This window comes from Fusarium falciforme, chromosome 4 (genome assembly GCF_026873545.1).
Source record: "Fusarium falciforme chromosome 4, complete sequence".
NCBI lineage: Eukaryota > Fungi > Ascomycota > Sordariomycetes > Hypocreales > Nectriaceae > Fusarium > Fusarium falciforme.
The window spans coordinates 3,395,859-3,412,518 of record NC_070547.1 but is presented as its reverse complement, the minus strand read 5'-3'; the positions used below and the strand labels follow the sequence as shown (position 1 = coordinate 3,412,518).

General features: G+C 54.4%; 5 protein-coding genes across 5 annotated transcripts; 3 read left to right on the top strand and 2 right to left on the bottom strand.

Annotated features, from left to right (window-relative positions):
* Positions 1-1,544: 1,544 nt before the first annotated feature.
* On the top strand, positions 1,545-2,966 carry NCS54_00576900 (Hypothetical protein; the record flags this gene model as incomplete). Its single annotated transcript, XM_053151256.1, has 1 exon — positions 1,545-2,966. The coding sequence occupies one exon, from the start codon at positions 1,545-1,547 to the stop codon at positions 2,964-2,966; it is 1,422 nt and encodes a 473-aa protein (XP_053007231.1).
* Positions 2,967-4,930: 1,964 nt separating this feature from the next.
* NCS54_00576800 (UV excision repair protein RAD23) lies at positions 4,931-6,761 on the top strand (the record flags this gene model as incomplete). The annotated part of the gene is made up of 7 exons (XM_053151255.1): positions 4,931-5,194; positions 5,312-5,359; positions 5,454-5,526; positions 5,579-5,658; positions 5,721-6,050; positions 6,105-6,581; positions 6,633-6,761. The coding sequence occupies exons 1-7, from the start codon at positions 5,177-5,179 to the stop codon at positions 6,759-6,761; spliced, it is 1,155 nt and encodes a 384-aa protein (XP_053007230.1). The 5' UTR covers positions 4,931-5,176.
* Positions 6,762-7,357: 596 nt separating this feature from the next.
* NCS54_00576700 (SANT domain-containing protein) lies at positions 7,358-9,130 on the bottom strand (the record flags this gene model as incomplete). Its single annotated transcript, XM_053151254.1, has 1 exon — positions 7,358-9,130. One exon carries the CDS (start codon positions 9,128-9,130, stop codon positions 7,358-7,360), a length of 1,773 nt encoding a protein of 590 aa, XP_053007229.1.
* Positions 9,131-9,500: 370 nt separating this feature from the next.
* On the top strand, positions 9,501-12,344 carry NCS54_00576600 (E3 ubiquitin protein ligase; the record flags this gene model as incomplete). The annotated part of the gene is made up of 4 exons (XM_053151253.1): positions 9,501-9,857; positions 10,217-10,360; positions 10,409-12,118; positions 12,171-12,344. The coding sequence occupies exons 1-4, from the start codon at positions 9,675-9,677 to the stop codon at positions 12,342-12,344; spliced, it is 2,211 nt and encodes a 736-aa protein (XP_053007228.1). The 5' UTR covers positions 9,501-9,674.
* Positions 12,345-12,841: 497 nt separating this feature from the next.
* NCS54_00576500 (Store-operated calcium entry-associated regulatory factor) lies at positions 12,842-13,753 on the bottom strand (the record flags this gene model as incomplete). The annotated part of the gene is made up of 1 exon (XM_053151252.1): positions 12,842-13,753. The coding sequence occupies one exon, from the start codon at positions 13,751-13,753 to the stop codon at positions 12,842-12,844; it is 912 nt and encodes a 303-aa protein (XP_053007227.1).
* Positions 13,754-16,660: the final 2,907 nt, after the last annotated feature.

Here is a 16,660-nt window from a genome sequence, read left to right as displayed (position 1 = left end):
GTTCGGCAGTTTGAGTTTGGGGAACCGTTGCCGGCTTTTGCTGTTTGCCCGTTACGATCCATGTGAGGGAAACATTGGCAGAGCATGGTTCGAAAGTCCTCGGCTCAGGATGCAATACTCTTGATGCATGCAACTGATTCTCGCAACGAGTCACGGCGTTGAACATCTGCTCATTCTTCTATGAGTTCAATTACGATTCATCTCGACCTTCAACTTATCTCTGACACAGTCAATACTCCAAGCCTTCCAACCCAGGGCCGTTTTACCCACCCACGCCCCCTTCCCCACTGGGCCCATCAGTGAGACCAGAACCACAAGAGGTTCAGACCCAGCCAGCCTTGAGATGGCAGAGAAAAGAAACGACAAGCAGGCTGGCATTCTGTCATGACTTGCATCAGCAACAAGTCAGCCAGCCAGCAAGCCTCTGCCACACCCTCGCACCCCCTTCGGAGATCGGGAGGGGAAGGGGACCCCTGTCAAGCCCCTCACCTCCCTCAGGCACACGCCAGGCAGGCCTAGGAAACGAAGCTGTGCGATGCTTGCGCTCTGTGCTGTGTGTGAGAGTTGCAAGAGAGTTGACGGGGGTTGTAGACCCCGGCCTAGCCCGGACCAGCCCGGTCAGAGACACGCAACACAGCACAGCACTACCCAGAACACGCACGCCAGGATCCCGCCGCTTGCTTTTTTCAGTCCGCCATCGTGTGCTTTCTCGGTATGGCATGTACCTTTTGGCGGCCTGTTGTTGGTGTTGGTACAACCATGCTCTCTCTGGCTGGTGCTGGTGTGCTTGGACGTTGACTTCGACGGCTCCATCCCGTCTTCGCACACACCTCCCACATCGACGTCCGCATCCACAAGTTCGTTTTACTTTTAGTCCTCGCCTCTGCCTGTGTCCCTTCTTCCTGCCCTCTGGCCTTCTTTTCCCCTCGTTCAGTTCTTTATTCCGTTCGTTCCCATATCCTGTACCCTTACCTCACTTTGAAGCCTGGTTGTTCTTGCTTCACTTTCCTGGCTCTGCGTCCCTCGCTATCAAGAATACCAACCTCCTTGGTCTTCTTGCTCCAGAGCCTTACATTCGCTTTATATCTCTTCCGTTCGTTAGCCAACCCAGAGTTGGCTTGGTGCTTGCTTGGATTTCGACTTATACCATCGTGGCTATAACCTGCCCCAGCGAAGGAACAACATCGAAAACCAGCCATCGTTGAAAGATTCGAGCTGTCTGACTACGACTACTACAACTCGAAAACACGCACTCGAATCTCTTCGGCTTCTACCCGCAGTATCACCACCCTCGCTTCGACTCACAGCCTTGCATTTGAGTTTGCTGCCCGGGAGTCATCAACAAAGCTGGCCTAAGCCAGACTATGCAGCATCCATCTACCAAACAATCTTCAAAAAACATTCAAGACGGTCAGGAATTCATATTCATTCAGTTCTGAGAATTGGTGATCGTCAAGTGCGAGGTTCGCCTCTGAACTGCCTCGACTTCGGGCTTTGCAAGTCAACCCAGCAAACACTCCCCTTACCTGCACTCACGAGAAACAATGCGTCGCTCCATTTCTCTCGCATTGGGCTCCCTGGCCTTGCTTTCCACAGTGGCCATCATGGGTGTCCTCATTGTCCTCACCCTTCACATTCCTGGGGAATCAAGTGGTCGGACCCTCTCGCAGGTCTCGGTCGTCCTCGAGGCCATTGTCCTCGTTGCTCTTGGCTGGTTTCTTTCATCATACGCTTCAGCTTCATTTCGATACTGGTCAATCAAATGCCTCGGCGTCGACTACGGCGCGTGCCTCCTGGCCATCCTCTTTGCCACTGTTGCAACAGTGGCTACTCTCATTCAACTGAGCAAATCGACACTCGACAAGAGCGAGAAACTCCTTGGGGCGAACAAGAAAAACTTTCTTGTCGGCCTCTCCGTCGCTCTCGGTATTGGATTTGCTCTCCAGACCGGATTTCTTTCTGTTCACTTCTACCTCGTGCGGCACTCTGACCAAAAGGCCCTCTCACTTCACACACTTGAAGAGGACCGCCAGTCAGCTGCCTTCCGCGCCAAGTCGTCTATTAAGTCTCTCCGCTACAGCCAGACCCCAGACCCGGATCCTGCTCCTCGGATGATGAATTCGATGGACTCTCGAACACCCCCTCCATCCATCGGTGGACGCTCCAGGGCCGGAACCATCACTTCTATCAAGGTTCAACTCTCCAACGCGATCCGACCTGTGACTTCTAAGACGCAGCTCATTACAACTGAGACTCGACGACCCCTTTCAGTCGAATCACACGTCCACCGATCCAGCGAGGATGCCTTCGACACCTGGGACACATCATCTGTTGACACCCAGAACCGCCAAGTAGTGATGGAGGCAACAACGCCTCCTCCACAGACCAAGGGCCACTTCCTCGAGACAATTCCCGGCAGCCCAACTGCAAGCAGGACGCCTAGCCCTAACCACGAAATGCCCTTCGAGCCCCCAAGGATCCGGACTCGAAGCCGCAGTTACAGCCCCGTGCCCTCCAGACGGGAACCAACACTGAGCCCTCAACCCTCAATGAGCGAGCTCCATATCCACCCTCTCTTCAGATCCGATTCTCCCACGCCACCCCCGATTGCCACCCCTGGAACGGTCGTCGTGGCCTCTCCCAACGCTGGACAGGTCATCACGCATCGCCAGAGCCTCCGATCACTGAACCAGATGCGCGCCGTCAGCAACCCGGTGGTGCCAAGTCCACTCAGCCACCGAGACAGTATGGATTCGCGGAGGCTGCGGGATGAGCAAGCTAGCATCCGGGAGGAGACAGAAGCGGAGGCATCCTCACAAACTTCATCAGAGCGACCGATAACTCCTCCAATCCCCGAATGGGTGCTGGGGGCTGGGTCTCGATCAAGCTGGACCGGATATAACAGCCGCAAGGTCAGGTCGGACAGCGATAGTGAGGGAGAGGCAAAGAATGGGAAGAAGAACTGATGACGACTACCGCAAGTAACGGTAATGTTTAACGACTATTGAATATGTGCGCGACGATACAGGGATTTCAGCAGGCGGACCATGTCATGGATTGGCATTTGCTTGAATCCATCTTTCCTTTGTCTATTCTTTCTACTGGGGGGGGCGGGATCTTTAGATGGTAAACCAGACTCGAGTCCATCTAGAACTTGGTGGATTGGCCGGGCGGGATTAGGATTATACCAAGGAAGAGAAAACAGCGAGGCGTTTATATACATTATTTACAGGGCCGTCTTCGCGTCTGAGGCGCGAGTCAATGAACGACGGCAACTACCTAGATAGCTGAATCAAGCATCCATCACCACTTAACAACCTTGCCATTTTCTCTTGTGCAGACGTGACCTGCTGGGTCTATTGGAGAGATGAGTTTTAATTTTCTTGTGTCACTGAAGAGAATTGTCATGTATCAGAGTGTACATTAGATGAGCAATCTGTGTCACTGTTCAACTGCCCAACGTACACCTCTTGCTCTGGGTTTTAGGACAGGGTCTGTCGACTCGTTTCTTTGGAAGCAAAGCTATCCCCCTTGACCTCGTCTCCTCCCGGTGAGAGTTTCTACGTACCTAGACCTCCAAACTTTACCCAAAAGCTTTCAACGTCTGATGCTTGATGGCCAAGGAGAGCGGTTGGCTGCATATCTTTGAGGAGTATCTTATTCATGCGTGCCATCGCCGAGTGTGCCTGGCTAGGTCATTGCCTCCTTCGCGAACCTTGTCAGTATTGGCAAGGGGAGTTGGAGTTCACAGCAAAGTTTTGAGAACCGTGGAATCTGCGAAACGAAAGGGCTTGAAGATGGGTATCAGACCTAAGGGTTCGAGCAGAGAGAATTTGATGCTCCTTTAATTGAATGGTAAATGCAGTCCCGACCCCAACAGTCTTCAATTGTGGGCAAGCTGGGCAGGAATGGTGAATGATGGACTCGTCAAGAGAAGCGGGCATGGATGCCTGGCAATTGGTACCTTCCTCTCCGCCTTGGTTGTTTATTGTATTAGATTATCATTGATAAAGCTACCGTCCGTTGGAATCTATATCTTCACTTGGTGATAGTACCCCGTAATCTTTGAGTTATAAGTAGGATGCCTTTTAAATAGTAGGATACTAGCCATGTGCAAGGGATTTAGGCTGAATATTTAAAGGACCTAGTCAACCCGTGGGTATTACTGCTAGATATGGAATGTTCTAGTATGGGTGGTTGAGCTTGGGTAGCGTTGAAATTGGATGTCGACTTGACGGATCCATTATCAATGAAGGCAAAGTGGTGCGAGCTTGACCTTTAGCATGCAGGTAACTGTCTCATCAAAGTTTTCTCCGCGTTGCACGGCGATGCTGTGATGGGCAGGTCACGACAGGGCAGTGTGTTCCATAGTGCATACACGTGGACAGACAAAGTTTTTGTCTGTTGATGTCTTGCAGATGTTCTGATGCGGCTGAGGGAGATTTATGGAGTAGGTCCTGCTTAGGTAGGTAGAGGTAGACAATGAACAGCAGCCAATGAGTAACGGCGTAATTCAGAACATCAGCAACTGCAAATAGTAGAGACGAGGCTGGGCATTGACTGGTGGAATATGTAATTGATGACCCTGACCTGGTCTATGCAATTACCTATGCCGTGGGATACCGTGGGGGAATACAGGCAGCCGCCCACGATAGCAGCGTAGCTACAGTACTGTTATGCTCTGAATCGTCCAGTCTGGACGCGCACCGCCACTGGCAGCCTGGGGTGGAACACGGTCGTTCTAGGCCCTTTTAGGGCTAGGCCAGCGAGAGCCTTCCAATTGCTCAGCCCCACCTGCACTCCCCGCCGCAGACGCTGAACGCTGACCACTGCCACTGGTCACAGCCGGGCAGTCAGTCCCGTCAACGTCAACGCCTGCAACTGACCTACCTGCCTACCTACCAAACCTAGCTTCCCTCGTCCTCCCTCCCATCTTCTTCTTTTTACTTCTCCACGCGCCCGACTGATCTTGTTCTTCTTCCTCTCCCTCGATCCTCAAACCTCTTTCGACACCTCCTCTGGATACGCCTACGCCGCGACAGCTTGCGCTCCCTACGTTTTCCCCCGCCGAGCCCGCAACAGACGAGGTAGAGCTGCTCCGATTCCAGCGTCGCTATTCGCCTCTCGCCTCCCACCTCCCCACCTCATCCAACAGCTGCAGACTCTTTCGCCCATCATGAAGGTCACTTTCAAAGTACGTCGCCGACACTTGCGCCGCAGTCGCTGCCTCAAATCCATCCGTCGCTGCCAGATCTAAATCTGCTCTACAATCACCTGCCGGGGAAATAGCTGACCAAACTGTACGTCGTAGGATCTCAAGCAGCAAAAGTTCACGCTTGACGTTGAACCGACCGAGCTGGTACGCCCACCCCGCGTTTACTTACGCACATCACCCATCGCTCATCGCGGCCGCGCGAACTGGACCTCCAGTCGACTGACAAACACTTCAACAGATCTCTGCCGTCAAGGAAAAGATTTCGGCCGAGAAGGGCTGGGACCCCAAGCTACAGAAGCTCATCTACTCGGGTATTTACATGGACCCCCACGGCACATCAACCTCCACTAACCTCGACAAAAGGCAAGATCCTCAAGGATGAGGAAACCGTCGCCTCCTACAACATCGAGGAGAAGGGTTTCGTTGTGTGCATGGTGAACAAGGTTTGCAACACACAGACTCTCTGCCACCCCGGCCCGAGACTGACTGACACCTCGTGCGATAGCCCAAGCCCAAGCCCGCTGCTCCCGCTGCCGAATCCAGCGCTCCTCCTGCGACTCCCGCCCAGCCTATCGCCAACACTCCAGCCGCTCCCGCCGCCCCTGTCCAGTCCACATCGCATCAGGCTGCTGTGCCTGCGACTCCCACCCCCCAGCGCTCTGTCGAAGCCGGATCCGGCGCTCCTTCAAATGAGCCCTCGGGCCTGGCCATGGGCGCTCAACGTGCCGAGGCGATTGCCAACATGGAGGCCATGGGTTTTGAGAGGAGCCAGATCGAGGCTGCCATGCGCGCTGCCTTCAACAACCCTGACCGTGCTGTCGAATATCTTCTGACCGTTGGTTTCACCACCCCGCATTTTCACAAGCCGCGGTTACTAACTCGATTTTAGGGAATCCCCGATAACATCCGGCAAGAGCAGCAGCAGCACCATGCTGCCTCTGGAGGACAGGCCCCTGCCGCTCAACCCGCCGCTCATGGCGGTGATGAGGGTGGTAACGTCAACTTGTTCGATCTCGCTGCTCAGCGAGGCGGTTCTGGTCGGGGAGGAAGCGGTGGCAACCAAGCCGCCGCCGCGGCTGCTGCTGCGGCTGCTGCCGGTCAGGGTGGTGACTTGGGTAACCTCGACTTCCTGCGACATAACGCCCAGTTCCAGCAGCTCCGCCAGGTTGTCCAGCAACAACCGCAGATGCTCGAGCCCATCCTCCAGCAGCTTGGCGCCGGCAACCCTCAGCTGGCTGAGCTCATTGCCTCGAATCCCGACCAGTTCCTCCAACTCCTTGGCGAAGATGCTGATGACGATGTTCCTCTGCCTCCTGGTGCCCAGGCTATTTCTGTCACTGAAGAGGAGCGCGATGCTATCGAGAGGGTAAGAATCACCCAAACTGAACCCCTGACGAGGTCACTAACCCAGCTGCAGTTGTGCCGCCTCGGCTTCGACCGAGACCAGGCCATTCAGGCCTACTTCGCCTGCGACAAGAACGAAGAGCTTGCCGCCAACTTCCTCTTTGACCAACCGGACGACGACGAGACTGGACCTGGCAACTAGGTGGGTTAGGGTGAATTGCTCGGGATAGCGCGTGTTACGATTACGAATCGGGAGGGAATGGAGCATATCCAGGCATTGCCAACATAATATGGGTAGGCATACGGCGTTCTGACCCGAAAATACCGCGGTAACGCCCTGGCGCCGCCTGGCAAGTCGTGATCAGCACGACGAGATGCGCCGGCGTCAGGCGTGGGGATTCTGCTTGGCCTTGAATGTTTGCAAGGGCAGGGTAGCACAGACAGCCGATGAGATTGATGAATACAATATTTTTACGTGCAGTTGTGGCCTCGTTCTAGTCGGTCACCTATCCATCTACACGCAATCATGCCTGAGCCGAGTTGAGCTTCAGCTATACCAGTGGACTTGTATTTCCTAACTCAACAGCAAATGGATGTTCAATGCCTGTAACCTGTAGAGACTGCTTCCTCGTTCCAAATACCCCCAAGCACAGCCGCCCAATTGCCTTGCCTGCCTAATCAATTCCAAAGACCCTATGGGTATCGTGATGTTTTGCCTCTTTGCGCCGTTCGAATCTGGGTTTCCTCCCCTTTCCGTGTACCTCTCCTTTTTTGACCTCACTTTCAATCCCTGTGTGTTCAGTCATCCTGGGTAATAGGCTCTCCATTAAGCCCATAGACAATCGTCTGCCTCTTCTTCTTCTTGCGCTTCTTGGCATCCCCCTCGTCGTCGTCCTTGAAGAGCTCCTCGCGCTTCTTGCGCATGATCTCGGCCTGCTCGTCAGCAATGCGCTTCTGCTCAGCCTCATACTCCTCCTGTATCTTGCGCTGCTCGGCCTCGATGTTCTCGACGGGCTCGAACTCGCTGCCGGTAAAGGCCTTGTACTCGTCGAGGTCCATCTTGACAGTCTTCTCCCCCACGAGGGCGGCATCGATGCGGCGCGGGCAGTGCCGCTCCTCGCGGTTATACTTGAGCTTGACGTGCCGCCGCTGCTTGCCGGGAAACATCTTGGAGATCATCTCAAAGTCGGTGCCGAACATGCGCAGCCCTCGGTAGAAGAGCTCCGTCTCCGCGTCGGTCCAGATATTGGGGCCCCTGAGCTTGGACGTGTTCATGAACGAGTTACTGGTGATGAGTCGTGTAAAGTCGTTTTCCTCGACAATCTCCATGTCTCCCCGTGCGGCCGCTGCTCGGGCGTGTCGATCCACCGTCAGAGAGCTCTGGTCGACCACAATCTGCCCGTCCACAATGCGGAACTGAGGACCAGAGGGCGGTGCTGGGCCCGAGGAGGCTGGTGACGCATCCCCTGACTGGGTTACCGGGCTGCCCGTCTTCTCACCCTGTCCACTGGCCTCAGGGGTTGCTGAACTGTCGCGTGAACCTTCGGTCCCAAGTTTCGACTTCAACCTAGCACGTCGCTCCCGCTCTCGCAGCTCATCATGTCGACTAAACTTTTTACCAATGTGCAGATCCCTGGTCAGATCTGACATCTTGAGCTTCTGCAGGTCCACCACCTGGCTCTCGGAATCTTCTGGTGTGATTGAGCGTGCTCGTCGGTTCCTGGGCGCGGCCGTTCCATTCTGAGCGGGTGCTCTGCGCTTCCTTGGCTCTTTTGGTGCTGCGCCTTCCTCAGCTGGCTTTCGCTGGCGCTTCTTGGGTCGCGCAGTCTCTCCATCCGCGCCCGTCCCATCTTGGGTTGCTTGAGGAGCCTGCTTCCTCGCTCGCGGTTTTCGAGTCGGCTTGGGGGGGTTCTGGGCCTCGGTCGATGGCGTCGAAGTCGATTCAGTTGCGTCAGCGGATGGTGTTGTGGAAGGTTCCGTTCCGCTCGGCGCTTCTGAGTCATCTGGAGTTGGTGCCTGCAGAACAGCAGAAGGCGTATTGTCGGCATCTTCTGTTTGGGTCGCATCTGCCTGCGGGGTTGCGCTCTCTGCGACAGGTGTTTGGGTTGGCTCCGGTATGCTCGTGGGAGCAGGCACTGGAGCGCTGGATTGTGATGTTGTCTCGGTCGTTGCGGTTATAGGGGCCTCTTCTATTCGAGTTTCGCCAATCTGAGTATCGGGCTCGTGAGGGATCTCTTGCGACGCTAGTGCCAAGGGGGGTTCTTGAGTTGCGACATTCTGGCTTGGTTCTGGAGGATCTGGGATCGTCGCTGGCGGGGTCGGAGACTTTTGGCGGGGTGCCTGATGAGAGTCCTGGGATTGCGCTTCGACAGGTTCGACAGTGGACTTTTCGGTGAGGGGTTTCTCAGAAGCTCCTTGAGGCTCAGACTGAGGCTCGGGTTCAGCGACAGGAACTTGCGGCGGCGGAGGAGGTGCTGGCTTGGGTTGTGAAAGTGCCGGTCCCGCGGGGCGACGGGGAGGGAACTTCGGTTTGAAGGCAGGCCCTCCCTTCTTCTTGAACATGGAACTCATTGTGAATGTGAAGCGTTTGCCATGTATGTATCGCGATCCAAGGTACAGAATATTATGGTCATTTCAACAACGCGAGGGGAGATCCGAAGGTTTGAAAACGAAGGGGAAAAAAAAAAGACCCTCTGCAGAAAACTCATGGAAAATGCAGAGAAAATGCGGGATGGTGGAGAGGCCGGGCCCAGCAGAGTGCCCAGAGCGAGGATTAACCGCTCATGGGAGGGAATGGGAATCGATAAGGACGAGGCACGAGAAGCACGAGAGGCTCCACATGTCCCAATCAGGTTAGCCCTTCACTAAGCCCCTTTGACCATTCAAGGTGGAGACGCCCGGGCGCTTCTTGGACTGCGACTCAACTTCGAAATTTCAACTCCTGGCCCGAGGGAACGTTCCATCATCACAACACGCCCTCCCCGCGCCACCTCTTGATGATCGCCCGCACGCCCAGGCTCGCGACGGGACTTGGCTTCACTGCGCTCCCACGACCGATCCGTCGCTTTTCCTGTGCCTCGCGCCCTCTTTGCTGCCCTGTGCTACGCGACTTCTGATGCCTCTCACGGCCACCCCCTCTGCGTCGCCCCGTCCATCCACGCTCGCCAAGATGGAGGACAGGAAGCGGCCTGCCATCAGCAGCGCCGACGACCTGGCCCCTCCGAGCAAGAGGGTCGCCGTCAATGGTTCTAAGGCCAAGGATGACTCCCTCGAGATGAAAGAGGAGAGTTGGATCGAGGTGAGTGTCTGTCACACGACTGTCTTTGTCTTTTCTACCGCAGATGCTCGAGCGATCGATCGAGCGCCCGCCCGTCTGCCATTTCCCCCTCTCTTCCGTCTTGTGCCTTTCATCTCAGAGGCTTGTGCTCTGCTCTCAGGCTTCGTGCCATGCCATTCTTGTCGGGGACGGTCCTGGACGGTAGTGCTCACCAAGCCAGTGAAATGCTCGCTCGCTCCCGGCGACAGCAGTCCTCGGCTCGGAAGTGTATCTGCAATGCACCTGCTGAGCCGCGCCCCCGCCCAACCACAACCTGCAATCCATATCATACAACTTTGTCGACGCGTGGAGACGAAATTGCCGCTGACCTCGGTTACCAGGCCTACACAAAGGGCGCCATCTATCGACAGATGCAGGAGTATAGTCGCAAGGCAGCCACCTATGAGTCGCGACTTGAGGAACTTCACAAACGATCCGTACATCATGACGATCACCTGAGAATCATTGACGCCTGGTGGCGACAGGTAGGTTTATCTGGCACACGACTCGGGGCATGGCTGATTGTTGGATAGGTCCTAGAGGAGATCGAACTCCTTGCAGATTCAGATACAACCTCCTCGACTCCTTCCGGTATGAACCCCCACAACCCCCATCCTACCTCTGCTGACTCGGCGGCAGAGCCCCCATACCTCAGCGGTGTGAGCTTCAAGGACCTACACGATTTCCAGAAACATCTCCAGGACAAGGGCAAGTCGATCAAGTCGAAAGCGGAATCGCTCCTCGCACATTTGGCCGCTTCACGAGGCAGCATTGACCCAAGCGTGTCCAAACTGGAGAGCAAGGTTTCCGGACTGTTGGCCGCGCAAAAGGAATATTTGTTCAAACTAGACCGACTGAGCAGCGAAAAGGACCAACTCTCGGAGCAACTCAACGCCGCGACCTTGCGTTACTTCAAGGCGGAGAAGAAGCTGGATCGGGCAAAGAGTTCTCAAGTGCAGAAGTTGGAGCAACAAGCATTTGCCAATGCTACCCGACCTTCGGCATCTGGCGATGCGGGTGCCGAGAGTGGCGAGACCAATGGAAATTCTGGCGAGATCCTGCTGAAATACGAGGAAGCGACCGCGGCGGCTACGAAGCAAAAGGAACAGCTGGATGCCATTCTAGCAGAGATCAAGACCTTGCAGGACGAAAATTCGACTCTTAAGGCGAAAAGGGACACCTTGACCGACGAGGACTTTATCCGGACCGATGTCTTCAAACAGTTCAAGAACCAGAATGAGGATCTCATCAAGCGTATCAACACGCTCGAGGCCACGAACAAGCAGCTTCGTGAGGAGGCCGAGAAGCTACAGGCGGAGAGATCGGCATTCCGAAGTCAGCTCGAGGCAGATGCGAACCAAGTGACGCAGGAACTGGAGGCTGAGATCATGTCCCGAGATCAAGACCTTGCCCGAGTGCGATCAGCCCGAGACGAACTTTTGGCCGAAAACACTCAGTGCAAAGCGAGACTGGAGCAGGAGCGAGGATCAATGGAGCAGATCAAGGATCTGGCATCTGCCAAAGACGACAGAATCACGGCTCTCGAACTTGAGCTCTCGCGCCTCACGTCGAGCGTGGAGCAAGAGAAATTCAACCCCGACGACGAAAATTTGACGGTTGACGAGCTTCGCCTGAAATACCGGAAGCTGCAGCAAGATTTCGATTCAATCAACCTGGAGTTGCCGGCCATAGAAAAAGCATACAAGAAGATGAAGGAGCTTGCTCATAGAAAGGCAATGGACTCGAGCGCTATGGAGGAGCGCATGACCATCTTGATCGCCGAGAAGAGCAAGGCGGATCAGAAGTACTTTGCCGCCAGGAAGGACGCTGATACCCGGAACAACGAGATTCGATCCCTACGACACCAGAACAGCAAGAGCTCAGAGATTATTGCGCAGCTCAAGGAACTTGAGATGCAGAACCGGACCCTGCTCAGCAATCTGGAGAAGCAACTGGCGGACCTGAAGCAGGCCAACGCCAGCCTCGTCAGCGAGAACAAGAAGGCGGAGGCGACAAGTTTGGAGGCAGTCCGACGAACAGACTCGCTCAGTAAGCAAGTCAACGATCTAACGAACCTGGTCAAGTCCAAGGATGCGGCATCTGCGGTGGTTCGAGAGCGCAACACTATGCAGGAGACAGAAGTGGAAAAGCTCAAGGTGCGAATCGAGCATGTGCAGAAGGATCGCGACTCGTGGAAGAACAAGGCATTGAGCAATTCCTCCGAAGAGGAGGAGATGCTTCGAGTAAGTTTGCTTTACATGTTGATCTCTTTTGCACTGGCTAACCCAGCAACAGACCTTTGCCTTGTGCACCATTTGTCGCAACAACTTCAAGAACACGGCACTCAAGACATGTGGCCACCTTTTCTGCAACCAGTGTGTTGATGACCGCATCAGCAACCGCATGCGCAAATGTCCCACCTGCTCTCGAGCATTTGACAAGATGGATGTTATGTCCGTACATCATTAAATGCCAGAGAAGCCCTACGAAACCCTCCCCCGACCAGAAGCTGCTTCTTCACCACACACGCCGCGATACCTCTTTTTCTTCGTTAATCCTCTCCGTCAAGAGCTATTCGGTTCGGTTTGCTTGAGCCTTTGTTTCCGGGATAGTCCGCCCGGTAGGTCGTGCTGGAACCCGCCCTCTCTACAGCTTGGGTGGGTGATACGGCCTGGACAGGCTATGGCTATCTTGACGGTTTTCTTCTTCTCTGGGCTAGATGGCTACAATTGGAAAGTCGTCCGTGTACTTTTATTTGGCAGCGGCCGCATGAGGCGTCTCGCTGCTTGCATGTATATACTTGGTAGTTAGGTGGCAGGCAGTCTTCAGACGGGTCGTGGTTATGAGGCGATGTACGAGTTGGCAGGATAAATGGGAAGAGTCGATTATGCGATGAAATACCTTTGATTGATGATTGAGCCATGGCCGTGATGTCAACAAAATGAGCTACATGATAAGACGCACACCTAGCGTCGGCTGGTTGAACCGAAGCCGGTGCTTTCATGGCGGTTGGAGTTGTTGGAGCCAGATGATGATCCTGATCCACCCCAATTCCATCCTCCACCTCCACGTCCAATGCTACCGTAATTGCTATTGCTGTCGTGGTGGCAGTGGTTATTGTTGTTGCTGTTGCGGCTACCAGCCCAGTATCCAGCGGCAGCTCCTCCAGCGGCTCCGGACCAGAAGCCTGGCCTCCAACTGTCTGTGTTTTGAGGCTTCGTTCCGGGATACGGAGGAGGAGGGTCGTCGCCAGGGCCCCATCCAGGACCCCATCCACCAGGACCACCCCAGCCATCTGGTCGACGTCGAGGACGGTTGTTGTTGGCAGTATTCCTTTGGGCCACACAGCATGCCGAGTAGATGATCCAGCCGAGAATGCTAACGAAGATAATGGTAAAGACCAAAGCGCCCCAGTCAATGCCACCGCGACCGTCATTGAACCAGCCGCCGTTGGCGATGTCGGGGTATCGTCGCTCGCCCTTGCTGGTCAGGGCGAGCTGGTACTCGACGCCGCAGCTGCCCTTGAGGACGTAGGGGTCGTCGGGGTATGCATGTCCTTCACAGATGACGTCGGTGCTGCCGAGCTTGAGCTCCTCGGGGAGCGACGCGGTGCAGCTCCATTCGATGTCCTCATCGCCCCAGGAGGAGCCTTGGTTGGTGCAGCGCATGACGTCGATTTCGTAGAGGTCGCAGATGGCGCCGCGCGAGACGCAGCGCAGCTGGGGAATGGCCGATACGCGACGGTGGTTCGTCATGGCGCCCTTGCCGCGGAGGGTAAGGGACTTGACGTCGGAGAGCTTGATGGCATCCTTGGGCTGACGAGCGGCGAGCGTCAGGGCCGGGAGGCCAAGGCAAAGAGCGAACAGACTGGGTATCATGATGGCGGGGTATCAATGTCTTGGACGCGGTGTCTCGATGTGTTGTAGGATGACGAGCCTAGGCCCGGGTTTTAAGATGTTTCGGTCCCAGAGTTTGATGGGAGGTGGGCGGTTTGAGCTGGCGACTTTTGTTGAGAAGTAGGATGGAAGTTCAGTGGTGAGAAAAGAGGCCACGCACGAATTGGAGCTGGCAACCTGGAAGAGGGGCGTTGTTGAACACGTGCCAGTGGCAACGCAAAAGTGGCAGAGCTGAAAATGAGCCGAGTGTTATCGGAAGCAATGTGGCTGATTGGGCGATCTTGTCAGGATGTGCTGTTGGTGATAAGAAGACGGAAATGCTTGAAGGCTGTGAATCAATTCTTGTTTTTTTTTATCAAGGTTGTGAAGCTCTGTATAGGTAATGGATGTTGGCGCTATGACGGTTTGCTTTGGTGGCCTTCCTTTGACCCAGGTATGGTGCACCGAACAAGACCTGAAGGATTAGAGACAAAGAGGAGGTTGAAAGAACTACTATTTTGTGAAAATTAAGTAGCACATTTATCGTTCATTTTCTGGCAAGATGAAAGAACTCTTTCAAGGCTCCTTGTTGCTATCATCAATGAACCCTTGACCCGCTTGACACCCGGCCTCAGCTCAGTGGAGCAAAGTGTTGGCCTAGCCCACCCTAGAACCTTCGATGCCTTCAAGAAGCGCAAGAAAAGCACATTTGTCTTGGTATTTATTTTGAATGGGATCCTATGTCTTGGTTACGACAAACCTTGGCAGACCAGGGCTTCTTGGCCATACATTGACAACTAGATGGCAATCCGAATGGTCCCGAATAGCGGCACCGATTCGTGGCAACATACCTGGGTAGTGGAAGGGACACTGAATCCATATCAACATTTGCATGACCCTACAGTATTTGGCAGAATAGATACATGTGGAGGCCTGGTGTCGGCGTAAACGCAGATTGTTCTCGGTTGGATTGGGTTTGCGGCGTGCCTGGGTACTGAAGGGTAGCCTGCTGATTGGATCTACAACAAAACAGCTATTAAATAGAGGCTTTACAAACCCCTTAACAGGTAGTTCGGCGAGATTTTGCAACAGAGAGAGCTCAATTATCCTCAACTATCGCCTTGAATATCATAAACTCTAATAAACATCTGTAGGTTTTGCGCAGCTTAACTGTAACCACCTACCCTAAGCAACCGTCAAATCTACTCAACATGGATGACCGCCAACGCGTGAGAACTATATTGAAGGCCATGATCAAAAGCTATGCTTGAGATAGCGGAACGTTGACCTCGACAGTGACCTACCTCTCAACTCGTATTGGACGTAAGGGTAACCGCCACATGGCCGTCAGAACTGTGGTTTACGTAGACGCCGGGAGACCGCTACCGTCATGGCAGATGACAGTGGCGGGTACAGTAGCTCGAAGACTCATGGTGAGTCAAAACCTTATATAGACCTAAACGATACCGAAGACACCACAACATCGGAAAGTCTGGTGCCTCGACACGCGTATTCGTGTGTCAGCTGATCTCTTGGACGTATGTAGGGCTGATGGGCTGGGGGGAAGTCGGAGCAAAGTTACAGTACGAGAAGCTGAAACAAAACACTGTTCTACGGGAGTGTCAATAGTGACAGCTGTTGCCTCCATCGTCTCCAGGCTACCAGGCTCCCTTTCTTCGGGTCATATTGTGTATTTTCAACTCATGCATTTTAAACCGATTCCCGATCCTTGGCCAGCATACATACACGGGCGATTCTCGGTTCCGTTTTTGCTGTTCGCGAATGGTTCGCCAGGCTTGGTGTGGTGCGAAACCCCTCAGGGCAGCGCACATCTCAAACTCTTCTGATGGGCCAGAGTACGGATGAATATCAGGAAGGGACCGGGGTTCGGTGCAAGGATTCACCGACGGCCAAGTTTAAAAACTCCTGTTGAAGGTGGTCTTGTCAGATGCAGGCTCTGACTGGGCCAGGAGATTACGGCCTTAAAAAGAGTTTGTCCGGGCAGACGGGAACCGGGGACAGAACGTGGCCGATCCCCGATCAAGATGAGAGACCGGGCTGTCGGTCATATGCCCCGTACTCCGTCCCGATTTCTGGCTCCCGATGACTCGCTTTCCCCTAAAAGAGGAAAACGAGAATGCGAAGGAATGACTGATCCACACACAGTCTCTACGGTGCCACTTGAACGTGATTACTCGACATTCATCGAGGTGCTATTCTGCCGAAACACAACAGTTTGTGTCTTGCAATGCGACACACCTGTCATACGCCATTGGGACTTGAGTGAACCTCTGGTCGAAACGTGCGTGATACCTCGAGGCTGACCCCCCGATGGCCCCAAAAAAGCCAAGCCTTTCCAGAAGCTCGTGGCCTGGGAATAAGCCCGGAGGAAAGTTGCTGGTTAAAGGATGGAGTAAGCCGGACCCGACAGACCGCACGAGAACGAAAGCGACACCCCTCGCTTTTCTGGGTACAGTAACCACACCAGTGGTGCCGAGGTGCCGATCTTATATTAGCAGTGACGCATTCTGTAGTCGAGACACTCACACGCCAGATTGCAGGTGTGTTTGTCTAAGCGAGAGCGAAATATCTAATGGATGTCCTGCAAAGTGGACCGGGGAACCCCGGCCCGTGTCCGAAAGAGGTAGCCGTTTCGAACGCCGCGAAAGCTCTTTCTCCACTCGCCCGCTGAATGACTCTTGGCTCGTCTCTGGCCGCCGCTACGGGGTGTCGGGGCTCTGCAAGAGTCCGAGGTTGGTGAATCAACCAGGAGCCAATCGTGCTGAAGATAATCAGAGACAGTCATAGACAGACACATGCCATGCGTCTTGTAAGATGAGTCGATGAGTCGGCATTCATTTTGCCGCAATCGATGCGATGCGCTATCTCTTGTAGATACGACGAATGCGA